The sequence below is a fragment of the Bombus huntii genome, chromosome 4 (assembly GCF_024542735.1).
Source record: "Bombus huntii isolate Logan2020A chromosome 4, iyBomHunt1.1, whole genome shotgun sequence".
In the NCBI taxonomy this organism is placed as follows: Eukaryota; Metazoa; Arthropoda; class Insecta; order Hymenoptera; family Apidae; genus Bombus; species Bombus huntii.
The window spans coordinates 4,658,343-4,673,931 of record NC_066241.1 but is presented as its reverse complement, the minus strand read 5'-3'; the positions used below and the strand labels follow the sequence as shown (position 1 = coordinate 4,673,931).

Here is a 15,589-nt window from a genome sequence, read left to right as displayed (position 1 = left end):
CTTACGATCAAGTCCACCGATGTACTTCATCGTAATCTCACAGTGTCCCCATACAGCGGATACAATAGGATGCAGCTTTTTGCCTTTAAGGCCTTTGAATGCGATTCCAAGGTATTGACCATCCACAACGAAAGCTAACGTACCTTCGTCCATGTCCAAGACCACTGAAAAAGAAATTTTTATCAGTACGTGTTACAAAAGGTATTGGTATTTCGTGAAATTATAACGTTACTTACCGAGGAATTTGTCAGGAACAATGAACGTTTCATCGGGTTTAAGTAGAGCCGGGTACGTGACACCGGCATTGTTCTTCGAGTCGTGCAAAAGCTTGTTTCTACCGAGATCCCAACCCCAACTTTGTTCGTTATTGCCAACCAGGCTCTGGTATCCGACGCTGTGAAGAGGTGCCTCTGCTGTCGCGACGCCCACTACGGCGTGCGTGCCTCTTTGCCTCGTGCTCCAGAACAGTTCCCAGACATGCATACCTTTCGTGTATCCTACCCTCCCCCTTATGCAATCTGTGCTTTGAGCCACTGGATGTCGGTGAAACGTTAATTTGTCATCGTCCTGAAACAGAAATCATTCACCAGTAACACATACAGTACAATTACACGTAATAAATCTGTAGAAAGATACTATATTATAATTTACCTATATTTTTGTATACTTTTAATATTTTATCGTACAACTCGATGTTTTGTATAAACAGTATATGAAATTGTTAAATAAAATCGTTACCGCAAAATAGAATTGACTTAAACGATTTTTAGCCCTCTTTGTCTCTTAAGTAGCGAATATTAGTCCCCGATACTTGGAAAAACACGCGGTTGAAGCGTATAGCTTGCTTATCAGTGTAGAGACGTAGAAGGAAGCTTTAGAAACGTAATACAAACGGAATAATGGATATATTTTAAAAAAAAAACAACGCGTCAAACTAAATTTACAAACAGTAAAGAACGAAGGGATTTTGAAAGAACGGGAAAACGAAAGATCGTAGCGAGTACTCCAAGTTCACCGTGTGCATTCTTGAGATATATACCTTGACGAATATGTTGAGGCTACGGTCGTTGGCGTTCCAGCTATGATGAATCTGCGTCTCCCGCGAAGCGGGTGGCATGTCGAGCAGGACATCGAGCCGCGGTGGCCTCGCAAAGTGTTGCGCCAGCTCTCTTGGTACCACGGGTTTGTACGCTACGACGCCGCCACCGCCGACGCCAACTCCACCAACAGATCCAGCTGCAGCCTCACGTGTCACGCTTTTCACACCGCCTGAAAAAATAAAAATAAAAAGATCCGTTAGTCGTTCATTTCGTATCATATTCTATACGTTATAATCTATAATACCTTGACACTTAACGCGATTCTAATCCCGTAGAGGATTTTAATAAAACGATTTCATTTCACATTCGAATCGCCTGTTAACGCTTAGCCAACCAATCTGTAAAGTATATCGCTGCGTGATCGAACGGGAAGATCTTCCTTTTTGACTTATAGAACGCGTTTTTGTTTTCTTCTTGTTATTATTTTTGTTTGTCACTAGTTATTGTTTACTTGGAATTGTTTCCAATTAACTGGTTATAAAGTACAGTATATAATAAAGTACATCGATCTAGTGGTGTCAAAATTAATTAAAAAGTAACACTATCATTTATGACTAAATAAAGTTATAATCGAACGGTATGTAGCGGCACGTAAGTCCATTTAAGACTATTAAGACTATTCAAATCATGTTGTTGTTTTGCCTCGGAGCATCAAGATCGCTAGGTTACGAGTAATGTAACAACAAATAGACTCCGGGCAAAACAATATCGCCGCTACAAGCAACCGTCGAATGAAGACGAATTTGAATTTTTCCATTATCCCCTGACTAGTTAAGTACACGGATGCGATCGCGAGCGACAACACATATCGAGTATCTAACGATATCTAGAGTATTTTCGAGTATCTTACGAGCGTCTATCGAGTTACGCGACGAGCATTCTACGAGTATTTATTCCGCTATCTTATTTTGCGATTTATACTTCGTACTAACGACTCGCGTATACGGCTGTATATTAATTTATTATTTTAAAGATATTCGACGGTTACAACAACGAGCAATCTCGTCATTAAACCTCACGTACCAACGTCCTCTTCATATAAACATCTACAGATACCACGTGGTAAGAAAATATTAAAACGTATTATGAATTTTTAATTTCACGTTTAAGTCGTCTTATTTATCTTTAAATCATCTTTAAAACGTTTGTAATTGTGCCTATATTTTTGCTATACTTTTAACATATACTTTTATTTTAATGTTTTGCGTAAACAATACATGAAATCGTTAAATAAAATCATTACCGAGAAATATAATTTGTTTTTTAAGTAGTGGATATTAGTCCTCGATACTTGGAAAAATGCGCGATCGACAGGTTGGCTTGTCCGAACGCGGTGCAACCGTACAACTCGGTGTGGCGCGCGCGTTTAGCTAAGCGTTAAGAGGCAGAATGTCGTACGATCATCGATCAGCCGGATACGTCGAACGAAAAGAAGATCGTCACTGAAATTCCACGCGGGCTAAATTTCCACGGGGTCGTTAATAATTCAGGGCGCGTCCGTGGGATTCTCGTGGCGCGGTATTCCGGAGATACCTGTGCTGCCAGCACCGGGTAGATTTGCCGAGGAACGGGGGAAAAAAGACTGGAAGAAAAATAATGAAGGGACCCCGTCCGGCGGGATCAGCAGACCTCGCTCAAGGTTTTTCGAAAGTTCGCCCTCTCTTTCCCGCGTTTGGTCTCTAGCCTCGAGAGAACGATATCCTTGGATGCTAGTTTATTTGCTCTGGCAGCTGTTCCCTAGCTGGTGCGCGCGTTCGAGGGTTCTGAAACGAGGGTTCTGGAAAGGAGCGCGAGAATTTCAAAGGGTCTACACGTTCGTCTTGCTTCCACTTGTGGCCAAAAAGCCGAGGGGTACTGATAGAAAGGCCCTTTCACGAACTTGCGTGTATCCGGCTCCAGACGACCTTTCGGCTCTCTTTCTCTTCTTCGAGGTTCGGCGCGTTCGTCGCGTACATCTTCTTTTTGTCTTTTTTTCGTTGTTGCCCCGAGACAACGAGACACCCTGGACCTGGCTACTGCTGAGTTTTTCCCCCCACTCCACGAGATACCAACAGTAGCCCTCGCCGTGTCACACAGCTCACTGCCATGTATACTTGCCTCGTAAATTTCACGGGTGCAGCTGAGCTGCGAATTGGCTGCGGTCGAGGGCGACAAATTTCCCGAAAAGACAAGCGCGGCCAGGCTCGGGCGGACGCAGCGAGAGAGGGTCGTTGCACGATCGCGCCACCGAGACATAGAATGAATCTCCGGAAGCGAGCAAATGGCCAGTGTAAATCATGACAGAGGGACGCGCGATGGCAAGCTCTACACGATCTATGGAATTGATTCATGGCGACAAACGGTCTCCGTGAGATTTTTCTTTTAACGGTCCGGCCATCCTTTTAATCAGAATCGGAAATTTAATTGGCTAATTATCTAGGATATTTATACCAGCTGGATAATTACAGAGTTGTGGCTCGTAGTAGCGCGTAGTTCGTGTTTCGTAATGTAGGTTTTATTGGCAAAGCTCCCGCGAACGAATTGAAATTTACATTTTGGACATCTTTACGATCGGGATATAAAGAGAATGCTTGGATGTTTGATAAAAAAAAAAAAAAAAAAAAAAAAAAAGAAGGAGAACCGTTCGAATGCTAACTTTCAACGAGTTAAGTTTAATCAGCAAACTTTGTGTTTCGCGGTATTAAAAATTTATCAAACGACTGTGTGCTGCTGTGTTGAACTCTCCTCTCAGCTTGGTATTTTATACACACCGGGCTTCGCCAGAGGATAGAATCTCGGTCTCGAGGACCTGTTCGAGCTTCTACCTGAGAGCAGGTAGGTAAAATCGAGAGCGGTCAAAGGCCTTGACCCTGGACGAAGTCCGACGAGGTGAATCAACCTCTTAGACTCGGTCTCGACGCTGTATTGCATCATATAACGCTGCTGCGTTGGAAAGCTACTAAACCTACTAAACATATGTATTACGTATCTTCAAACAATAATAGGTACCTAAACTATCTGCTTGTCCCAGATAATCTGAACTTTACGATATTACTCTACCCCATATGCTATTTTAATCAACGAACGAGCCTTTCGGAAATTAAACCGATGCAACTCGCCTTTCCGTAATTTCATAATCTCGTTATATAAGTACACGATTTAATCTTCAATTTTCAAGAAACGAACAACTTACTTTCACGAGTTAGAGGAGATGAATAATGGTAAATTCTAAAGTAAATTAATAAAAAAACAAACAAACAAACAAACAATTCTTACACGATCATCGAAACTTTTTACATGTTTCGATTTATGCGATTGACGAATGCAGCATCCGAAAATGTAGCTCAAACTCAACTCCTATGTATACTACGATACTACACGAACCCACCTACAAGCTATACGAAAGAGTTATTTAACCCTAATCTCTCGATGTATCATCCAACCAAAGTTACCTTCGACGCGTGAACCGGTTCTCGACGCCCACGCTCGATCCCTCTCACCCACCCAGAACTCTCGCGACGATCGCAGACACCCGAAATCATCGTGGTTCTTACTGATCGTATATTTCGATCGTGGTTCGAAGAAAGGTGTGTTCCTAACCTGAAATCTTTTGGCCCATGTTTACGGCCCGATAGGGGGACCGATGGTGATGCCGGTGCTGAAGACGATGTTCGAGGCACTGTTTTCCAAGGGGTAGTTTGTGCCTGAGGTGCCAGGCGACGCCAGTGATGGTAGTGGCGTCCGCCGTGGTGGTCGTGGTGACGTGGTCGTGATTACGATGATGATGGTGATGATGATGGTAGCGGTGGTGGTAACGGCTGATGGTCGGTGGCGTAGCAGGTACCGCGCCACCGTCTATTCCTCCGCCGCGACCTCCGCCTCCTCCAACGCCTCCTCCGCCTCCTCCGCCTCCTCCGCCGCCGCCTCCTCCGCCTCCGCCGCCGCCCCTACCGGGGCTACCGCCCCCGCCGCCCCCGCGGCCGCTGCCTCCGTTACCTAGACCGCCTCCGGTACCGCCAGTCGCACTGTTTGCGCGGCCACCGCCCCCGCTCACGCAACGATTCGCTTTGTACCTGCAACGCGAACACAGTGGAAAAACCTGATTAGTTAATTGTCCTCTCATCAACGCGACTTCAGGGGACACACTAGGGGGTTGATTTCTCACTGGGAAACCACTATCACGCGACTACTAATCCTTAGAGTGTTTATCACTCTCCTTGCTCGTTCGTTTTCTGCTCTTTCGCGATGGTCTGAATTTCTCTTTCTATTGGGAGTCATATTTTGTCGTTAAAGTTTCGCGCAGTCGAACTAACGAACGATTTTGTAGCAACGTTGCGCTATATCAAGTTTCATTTGGAGTGGATTTTATATCGTGTTAGATTGGTATACCGTTTTGTGGGAGATAAAGCGCGGTGTAGCGCAAGAACGCATAAACTATCAAGATCGTATGCTCGTTGATAGATATTGCAAGTACAGATCGAATTGAAGCCCGCTAGAACGATTAAATTGCACGTTGTATCGCGATATTTATTACCGTGGTGATCATGTCGAATAATATCCTAATAAATTCGTTGCATATCGTATTCGCGGTCGTTCAGTTGCGTAGCTCGTCGCCTTGTTTGATATCGCGCATAAATCGCACCGCGAAAACGAGACGTCGTCCCGAAGCGGAGAAAACGCTGCCCGGCACAGCTTGTACTTTGTCTCGTACGTTTTCCGCGACGCACGTTCGACGGGGACAATATCGCGACACGCAACACACCGGCACCGAGCAATGGATTACAGGAGCTTCCAGCTTGCGGATTTTCGTGTCACCGCAGCCCACCGGGGTTTTACGAACCGAACGGAGAGGAGGATTTTAAGCTCACTGATCCTTCGACCAGCGGAAAATCGTCGCTTTCGATCGGACGTCGATTAAACAAATTTCTCGTTTCCGATATCTCTTTCCCATCTGCTACGGTAATCGTGTGTCTACGTATGCGTTAAGGCAAATGCGTTAAGATCATTTCTCAAATTAAATCACGACGCCGTTGTCGCGATAAAAACTAGTTGCTCGTCGATATCTCGATTTCGTCGAATTAATCGTCGTCCGCGATTACGTTGACCAAAGAGTCAAGATAAAAGAGTGGCTCGATGTAAATTTCGAGGTCTGTGGAAGGCCGTGGCTGGCTGATAACGAACGCTGGCGAGGAATTACGTTTCATCGCGGAGCTAGCCGGAAAGGCAGCGATTTCGAGAAGCGAGTCTCGCCAGGCTCGATGTTCCATTAAATGCCGTTGTAATTCCATTCGTTCTGGAAATCCACTTAAATCAGTGTGGAGAAACGCATCGACCTATCGTGGATTAACGATCGTTTCGATTAAAGGTTAACCATCGACTGGACCGCTGCGATTAACGCGAGATTAACGTTCTAAGAGGAAAGGTGTGTAAGCTCACTTCGAGTTGATCTCGAATCGTCGACATTGCGTATTCTCGAGTTCCAATCCGACAGACCGGACGGCGCGTCTTTCGGCGCAATGATGGTCGTGCTTTTTCTCGCGACTCTTAACCAGTTGCATGTTCGAAGTGACAGGACGTGAGAAACAAGCGACGAGAGAACGAGCCACGATTCAGAAAACGAACAGAGACAAAACACGGCTGTAGCGCCACGAGGTCGTTCCAATTTTTCCTATTCCATTATTTCGTCTGGATCTTGGTTTGGTCGTATCCGTGAACCAAGACACGCTTCCGGCCACGGATACCGGACACTGACATCCTGAATCCGGCTCTGACTTGCTTCCCGAGATTATTACACACGCTGAAAGAAATCTACGCGGGAAATCCACCGAAAGATACAGACGAACGAATATTTTACAATCATCGGGTAAACAGACAGGGTTTTCGATGATTTTCTAACAAATTTCATTAAACGGTATTTGGCCTCGTCGCGAATCGAACAGCGCTCCGTCTCTCGACGCCAGAGTTGTTCGTTAGGAGTTGTGGAACGAGTTTACGCGTGCAGAAATTGCATCGAACACCTAATTTCCAGGAGTGGAAATTCTCTTTCTCAGACGATGCATCCTTGCGAGTCTGTGGAGGAGTTCAAGGTCCCTTGAGAACCGTGCCATTGTCCGAAACGTTATTCCGCATATTACTATCGAAGAAAAACTCGACTGGCTTTCGCAACTACCCAAATATCGCAACGATGCCCTCGTTATAACGCGCTCCCGCTTTTAGATCGTTCGGAAATCCCTTGAATTTCAAACGCTCGATATTAATCGAAACTAGCGCGTTTCCACGCTGCTGCAAGAGCTAGAAAGTCGATTCAGTTTTGAAAGAAATTTTGCTCGCGTGTTACGTTCAAGGCGAGTACCTGATCGTCGTTTCCTCTTTGGACGATTGCGAAACGCGGACAATTAATCATCGACGGGTCGAAGAAACTAGTAGTTAGGACCGCGCGAAACAGGAGACGCGGTCGAAGAAGCTCGAGTTTAATTTGCTTCACGGCGGAGCCGTGAACCGAACGAGACGCCCTTCGTTCTCCTCGAGTCGTTATGGTCGTTGCTGACGTGCGCTCATTGGGGTCCGTTAACGGCGTTCGCCTCCGTCAGCCACGCCGGCTAATCGCGAACAATATTACGACTGTCCGGAACAGGAGAAAGTAGCCGAGTAATCGGCCAGCGTGTACGTTGCGTCAGCGTCGTTCATCGGCCAACTTAAAGCGTTCGCTTCGTCACGCTCGCTCGAGCCGGGCTACTTTCGCGCCTTGTGAAAAGGCGGCGGAGAACCGGCTTGCAACCGGCGTATCCGCGGAACTGATACGCGTAGATTCTATCAACGAGATATTTTGTTTACAGATGAAATCCAGAAGAAGATATGGTACTTGTTTTGATGTTTAGTCTGGTTCTTTTTTTAATTTCAAGCAAATTCATCGTAAATGAATGGTCTTCGCCATTCTCGAAAGGCGAAAACTAAAACTAGCAAAAACGATTTGACGCATCATAGCGGAATTTTGTTTATACGAATTACATCTATACATGTACATTTGAATGAAATTGTACTTAGTGTCCGAAGTGATTGAATCTACTTATCCGAGTGTGAACTTATACGAACTTATACGAAACGAACTTATTTCCATCGTTACAGACGAACGAAACTCTGTACTGCACCTCCTTTCTCTAAAGAATAATTGATTTCTTTGAAAAAATAATGGACTCAGACTGCGAATATGCCGTGATTTGGACACGTTAAATCGTATCGATAGGAAATAAGTCTGCCAGAATTTTCAAGCAAAACTGTCTGACAAATATGAAAAACGAGCGTCGACGAATCGAATCGAACAAACCGTTATCGCGTAGATAATTAAACTCAAAGATTCGCGGGTCGTGTAAAAGATTTAAATCTCCGTGAACAATAAATGGAAGAATTAAACACCTGCTTCAATTCCAACGGAAACCGTTCTCTACCCTGAAACCAAAGTCTGCGGAAAATCGAGTCTCCGACGAAACGAACTCCGGATTTGCCGAGAATATCGAGCACGGTGAGTCGCGTACATTCAAGAATGATTTTCTCGGAGTGAGTGTACCGAATGGCATTCGATTTCGAGATTCGAGAGGAAACACGAGAGCATCGGTCGTTGGAGCAGGCTGGAGGCTGCCGACCGACGGCGGTATTGATCCGCGGGGATCACCTCTGCCCCACCTCTCTCACCCTCTCTTTCTCTCTCACTCTCGACACGGGTCCAACCCCCAAATCTACTACCATCCCCCTCGAGCTCCCTCAGCCTCTCTGGACCCCTCTAACATCGACAACTACCATCGAGAGGGGAAGAGCGAGAGTACGAGGGTGCGAGAGAGAGAGAGAAAGAGAGAGAGAGAGAGACAGAGGGTAAACCACCCCTCAGCTGCAAAATAGACCGACAAAAATGCTCGGGAAAAAATCCGGCGGGCGTCGCAGATCCCTTCAGTTTTACGTCTCGAAGCCTGAAATGAGACACGTTTCACCTGTTTTCACCGGATTAACAGGTTTTTACGACCTGCTCCTATAGACAAGTGTGCTTCGATTAGGTGAACAAAAAGGTGGGATTCGGTGAACCTGCATGAAATTTCTGTAAAATACGAAATATATAAATTACGAAAAGACGTTTCGAGACGATAGTTATCGAAGAACTATATTTACGGTAGAATCATTTTTTCTCCCGTTTGATCGATCAACGGACTGACTGTCGATCGATTTGTCCGAAACCACGGAAACCTCTGTTGCGATACTTGCGTCTTTCGATCGCGATAAATCTCTTTTAGAACTCGTGCTATAATCACAGATCCATAAGTCAGCTGTATCGACTAAGCAAAAGGGGTAGAAACAAATTTCTCCTTATAGCATTAGGGAGCGTCACGCGACGAGTATTAAGTGTAATAGGAACGGTTAAAGGCGTCTACCGCGCGGGGTTACGGAGCTTTCCAGCGAGCTTTCCGCAAGTGGATAAGGCGGTTATCGGCGTGGAAACGCACGACTCAGATCGATCAAACACGAACGAGAGAGAAGAGCCACGGACACGGCTAGTCGCGCACGGCACTGCCAGCCATCGACGAGCCGGTTGCCAACCGGTACTGAGCGTCGGCCAGCAAGATGTCAATTGCGCTCAATGATAGTGAAACGACGCCGCGTTACGCGTCGTTATTCTCGGCCGACGTGTCGAGAGCCTTGCGAGCTCTCGCGACACGTGTACAATCTCAATAACGTTCGTTTCCTGACAAACGATAAACAGACATTTCTCTCTTTACAAGGCGATACAAAAATCATTTGATCTTTTACGCCTTCATTTTTTTCAAAGAAGATAATTCGAATAAGAAAAAAAGTTGACACGTTAAGGGATTTATCAATGCGACAAGTACTTCAACGACTCTTTAAATCTGATTGAATAAGTAAGATTCAGATGAAAGAAACGGTGACTAAAAATATTAAACGAATACTTGAAACTTTCTTTCACTGCGATAATGTTAAGACAAAAGATTTTGTTCGCGTATATTAATTAAAAAATTTACGAACGTAACGTTGGCATTTTTATCGTCCTCTGTTTCTTGCGTCATCATACTCGCGATATTTCGTTAGTTAACGTTGGTAATTGCATTTACTTCCATTTAGAAAGGTGAAGAGGATTTATCGGACAGATCAATCCACTAATGTGCTCTCCAGGGAAGCTCCTAATCCTCTTAATTGGTGTATTTAAAACGTGGCAATTAGCGAATCGAATTTAACCGAACTAAATAGTAGGTCAGAACTCGAATGCAGACATTTCGCCGTATCGGAGTTGCTATTTCATTCGCGCGAATCAAAACTGTTCCTTATGGTAGTAGAAACGATTCTCTGCTACGAACACGCGTCTCCCAACTACGGTTTTCTCGATAACGATCGCGCCAATGAAAATTATCTCACCATCTTGCGCAATGCACATAACGTCCGTATGTTAGAAATTCCAACGAAAGAAAGGGTTCACGAAGCGGAGTGTCGGGCGAAGTTCGGTGTCGCGGGAACGGCATATTTGCATGAGAAAAGGAAGAATCGACACGGCCGGTTTCTCCGCGACAGTTCGCGTTAACTAGCGAGCAAAATAACGGCTGTTTCACGCGCGTTGCAACTTAGTCGGTTGGCTTAGAAGCGGAACAGCTGACGGCTAGAGGCTGGCCAGGTCAACACCTGTTCACCAGCTGCCTCGACAAAGCCCTTCTCTTCCAGATAAAGACCACTGGCCGAACGTTTTCCGCGCGGAACTCTTTTGTCGGGCACCACGAATCGTTCTTTTTCTCTGGTCTTCACGGCGGACCGCGACCTTTTAAGGATTTCGCCCGTCTGGAACCACACCCTCCTACCCGAGGAGCGCCGAAACAATGCCTTCTCCCGGCTTGATCGCGACTCTTTGCATTAAGATCGAGACGGTTATCGCTTTATTCCGATCTGCGTGAGCCGTGCGATCATCGTGGCTCCCCCAGAACGAAAGGGCTGACGCAACCGCGTGCTTCGTCAGACGTACAAAGAGAAGTATGACTTAGGGAATTAGAGAATATATTTGGCTGTTCTATTGTTCGCCACGGATTGTGAGAATCGAAGAGGCAGACCGAACAGAAATTACCATCTGCTCGAGAGCACTGCGATCCGATTGAAATAGTCCATCACGTTCTGTTAAGATTGTAATAACTGTTAAAATCACGAGAATTGTGGTTCCAGTAGAGTTAACGCGTAAAGCGCGGACTACCGTCGTCTCCGTATCGAAGTTACGTTGCAAGCCGAGTCAAAGTAGTACCAGACGTTCCCATCGGACACGCCGTCCGACCGACTAGTTCCGAACAAGTCTACTTAACTTCTCACCGATTTCCCACGATAGCCGAAGCAAATATATGCCCAAGATTACTCGAAAACGAATCTACTCTCAGCAGGAAATTGAGCCACGTCGATCTGGTTTCTCTGGTTGCAACGGACGCTCCACCATAGATCGTTCGATTTCGATTCATTCGCGAGTGCCACGCCCCGACAGCGAGTTCCAAGACAATGGACCGATCTTCGCGTCTTGATCGAAGTCAAATATCAGGGCGGCCGTTAGCGGGTCTCAGCTGCTCTCGCGCCTGATTCTTTCGAACGAGGCGGCTCGTCGAGATCATTCCCTTGCTCTTCGAGTCGCACCCGGGGGCCCCGAGTCCTCGTGGCGCTTTCTTTTTTTTTTGGCTCGTTTCAATTACCCCGCCACCTCTTTTGTCTCGGCATCGCGAGTGCCTCGTACGTTTTCACAACGCCGATCCATCAAGAGAGAAACGACTTCTCGACAGCATTCCCTCGAAAGGAACCAGCAGCGTAGGCTTTTTGTTCGATCGGCTTCCACGAAACGCGAAGACGAAATCTGGCTGCGGAGAGTCGTCGACTCTTTTCAAGAGTCGTTTCTCCGTTTAAGACTTTGTTTTTAGGCACTTACGGACACTCCAGACTTTCTTTCTTCTCGACTGACTCAGAGAATCGGCGCCTCGTGCACTCTCGCTTTTCGACGCTTAAATCGGCGCGACTGTTCGCGCTCGCGAAAGTGAGATCATCAGCGGTGTCGCCACGCGTTGCAAATGCATTTAAGGATGGGTTACGCGGGTCAACTTCTCGCTTACGCTGCACACGCATCGAGCGCACGTGCAGAGACGATCAGACGCGATCGTTGAAAGATATTTTTAAGCCCTGTCGCGAAGACGATCGCGTTTCTCCACCTTCGAGAATTTCCTTTTCTCACTTAGAAGCTATATTTGCAGATTCGCTTGACTTTTCTACCTAAAACATTTCAGAGGTATACTCAAAGAGCTATTATTCGCAGATTTCTCCTGCGTGAGTTTTCCTGTTCGGAACATATAATCGTATCATAGAACAGGTATGGCAACTTGTCGCTAGAATTTTTAAGAAAAGAAATATCCCGACACGTTTGCTCATTATCCTTCGGGGACGGATAAAAAGAGAAGTCATCGCATTTACATGTTGCACGTGCAGGACTCGCGGATCGTGTTACGGATAAACGAGTCTCGCTGCACGACAAACGATGGCAACAGGAAGGAGGTACAGGTGCAATCGAGACTCTATCTGAATGTACCAGCCAGTTGGTTGATCGAAACGACCGATCGAAGCAATTTTTTTATGTATATAAGTATTAGGAAATGTCTGCAAGTGGAACATTGTAATAACGAGTGGACAGTTGTTGCTAACAACCAGCATGGAATTCTACGTATGAAAACAGCGAGACAACCAGTCGTGCGTTTTTCTTTCGCCGCTTATTCAATCGCATGCAAATGCGGCGCAATCTCTTTAGGGAATCATCGAGTGAACGAGGCCGTAGTATCTCTTGCCAGCCCATATGAGCCGTATTTACTTAGTTGCCAGCCCAAAAAATTCGTATTTTCCTGAACTTTGCCAAATCGATGATAAATTGGTTTCTAAACAGATATTCCTCTCGTTTAGCAAATACTCGGCGACTATACTCGACGTATTACGAATTTTTACGTATCTTCGTACGTCTTTATGTATTTTATATACATTTATCGATTGGGTTGGCAACTAAGGAATGCGGCTTTTGTTATTAGTTGGTATCGACAAAATCGACGTTTCCTCAGTTCCCCAGCCCACAAGAGCCGCACTCACTTAGTAGCCAGCCCGTATGAGCCGCATTTCCTTAGTTGCCAACCGAATAAAATTTGTATTGGAAGTATGCTAAATCTCGCGGAACACCTGGTTCACGCGTGAAAGACATTAAGTCGCTCTATTAAGCTACTTTCGAGTTTAACTCGTTGAAAAAATCTTTACTGTACGATCTAAATGGAAAGCCAATAATCAATTCTTTCATATTTCCGACAAATTTAAAAAAGTATCTTAGCAATGAGAAATTAGTATAAAAGTAGTTAGAAACTGGCAAAGAGCGATTAAAAATTAAGAAAAATATGCTGCTTGTTACGTTTGTAGATAGATCCAATAATTTAAGGCATTTAAAAAACAAAAAAAAAAAAAAAATTGAAATAAGAAACGATCAAAGACACGCTTAAATAGACGAGTAATTGTATGCTAACAGTTAACACTTTCATCGTTACAGATCGTCGCAACGTCAATTAAAGAAATAAAACGAGTAAGTTTAATTTTTAGTTATCGATAGAGGCGTTGTCTTCGTTCGACGACGAACAGATGCTCGGAACGACGAGACTGAGAATAGGGGCGAGATTTCCTCAAGGACTGCGCCACGTCGTCGAAGGAAAAACGAAAGGCAGACGAAGAGCTCGGTTCGTTTCTCCGCTCGCGGATTTTCTCGCGAGCTGCCGACGACGAGCGCGCACGCTTTTTCACCGAGGGACTGGTTCGCGAAGAAGGTATCCTTGGCGGAGGATATTCGCGCGAAGCTTTTCTCGTTCCAGATGACTTTTTCATCGACCGACTGGAAATTAAGTTCGAAAACGAATCGAGAAATCGCTGGTGGCAACGCGTATCCAATCTCTGGCGCACGATTTTACGAGGAAAATTCTACAGCCGAGTATTCCACGAAAATACTTCAACGAGTTAATTTAACACGACGCGTCTACGAAGATTCTGTAGAGTTGCACGAGCGAGAGAAGACGACGTAAAGAAGATTAAATCTCTTTCAGTAGTGTCAATGACAAATCAGTTTTCCACGTTCGCTTGTTAACATATTTACCAGGAACGTGATTCGTCGTTGCGTAAGAAAAACCGTTCTTTCAATGAGTTTCTTTAAACACACGAGTCGCATGGTCGTAACCAAACTAATACTTGATAGGTAGAACGAAAAAGTGTTATTATTTCTAAATATATCTATCTGCAAAAACTGTTTACGCGCGTTTCCTCTACGAGCTATTTCTTGCCAACAGCCAAGCAATTTTCTTATTCGATAAAATACCGAGAAACAGAATTATCATACTGCTCGTGACCCAGGTACCGAGAACGCTCGAAAACGAGAACCCAATAGACGACGAACGGGGCCATTGGTTGGAAACGCGACCGGTTTCCCCGGTGGAACGGAAGGCAAAGTTCACGGTAAGAAACTATCCTTTGCTTAGGCAACGTTCTTTTTGCCGACAACTGTGACGGCCAGACGAGCCCGTAACGAGGCGGGATCACGCGACGCGAGAGCTAATCGTCTAGTGACTAGTGGTTGGTGGAGCGATACACGCTTCTTGTTGAACACGTGAAACAGAGAATGGAAGAGGGAGGTCGCCATTGCGGAAGTAGGAAAAGAAATTGAATAAATTGCTCGTGTTACGTAGTACCTCCTTGTGTTCTATGGAAAATTAACCCTTCAGAGCCTGATACAGGCAGATACACAAGCGGCCTATTCTATTATAGGTGCTCGAATAGAATTCTAGGGATGGCAAAGGCAATATTATAAGTAGAAAATGGTAAAAGAGTTATACGGTATAGAAATTTTCTACTGTAAAGTCGTCGTAGTGGTAAAAATTTATCGACAAAGGAAATTTTACAACGAAAATTGTTTGATACACTCGTGTTTCTCGTTCGGACGATCGTTTGCGTCGATGATCCTATAAAGGCTGCGCATTACAAAACAGTTCTCTTGGCTGAGGAACACGGTTCACTACCAAGAAGTGCCTAATTTATTCAAACTGATTACGTAAATTGAAGGATCCATAAATTTCAATTCATATATCTCGCTTTATGAAATCAATTTATATAACTGTAATTTATATCAATTTCGAAGCTCGCGTTTTCTTATGCTCGCGTTCCCAGTCGTTTCTTTCCCAATCGTTTCGAGAAGTATTTTGCCTCTTACTCAATCGCCTCGCATCTGCATCATTCTACCTTTGTATTTCTCTTGAAAGCAAACCTCGAAACGTTATCTCGCTAGATTCTTCTCCGAACGCCGGAGGAGAAATAGGAAGAAAGCGAGCGAGGTGAAAGGCTCTCGCTTTTCAAGACCAACGAACCGGGCGGCGTGTTATCACGGCTTATCGAGAAGCAACCGCAACCTATCGAAGGCAAGCGTTCGCGTTTATCTT

The 15,589-nt window shown here is 45.2% G+C and overlaps 1 protein-coding gene across 5 annotated transcripts in view; it reads right to left on the bottom strand.

Moving 5' to 3' along the window:
- Positions 1-15,589, bottom strand: part of LOC126865029 (protein gustavus) — a 157,746-nt gene that overhangs the window by 5,951 nt on the left and 136,206 nt on the right. For 3 of the 5 annotated variants that reach the window (XM_050617067.1, XM_050617063.1, XM_050617064.1), the window contains exons 2-5: positions 4,680-5,152; positions 1,040-1,269; positions 237-567; positions 6-164 (exon numbers count right to left, since the gene is read on the bottom strand). In XM_050617067.1, the coding sequence (XP_050473024.1) occupies positions 6-164; positions 237-567; positions 1,040-1,269; positions 4,680-5,152 (1,193 nt within the window). Of the gene's footprint in view, positions 1-5; positions 165-236; positions 568-1,039; positions 1,270-4,679; positions 5,153-6,515; positions 6,653-12,021; positions 12,231-15,589 lie in introns of those variants that run through there. The other 2 variants (XM_050617065.1, XM_050617066.1) reach the window with 2 other exon arrangements.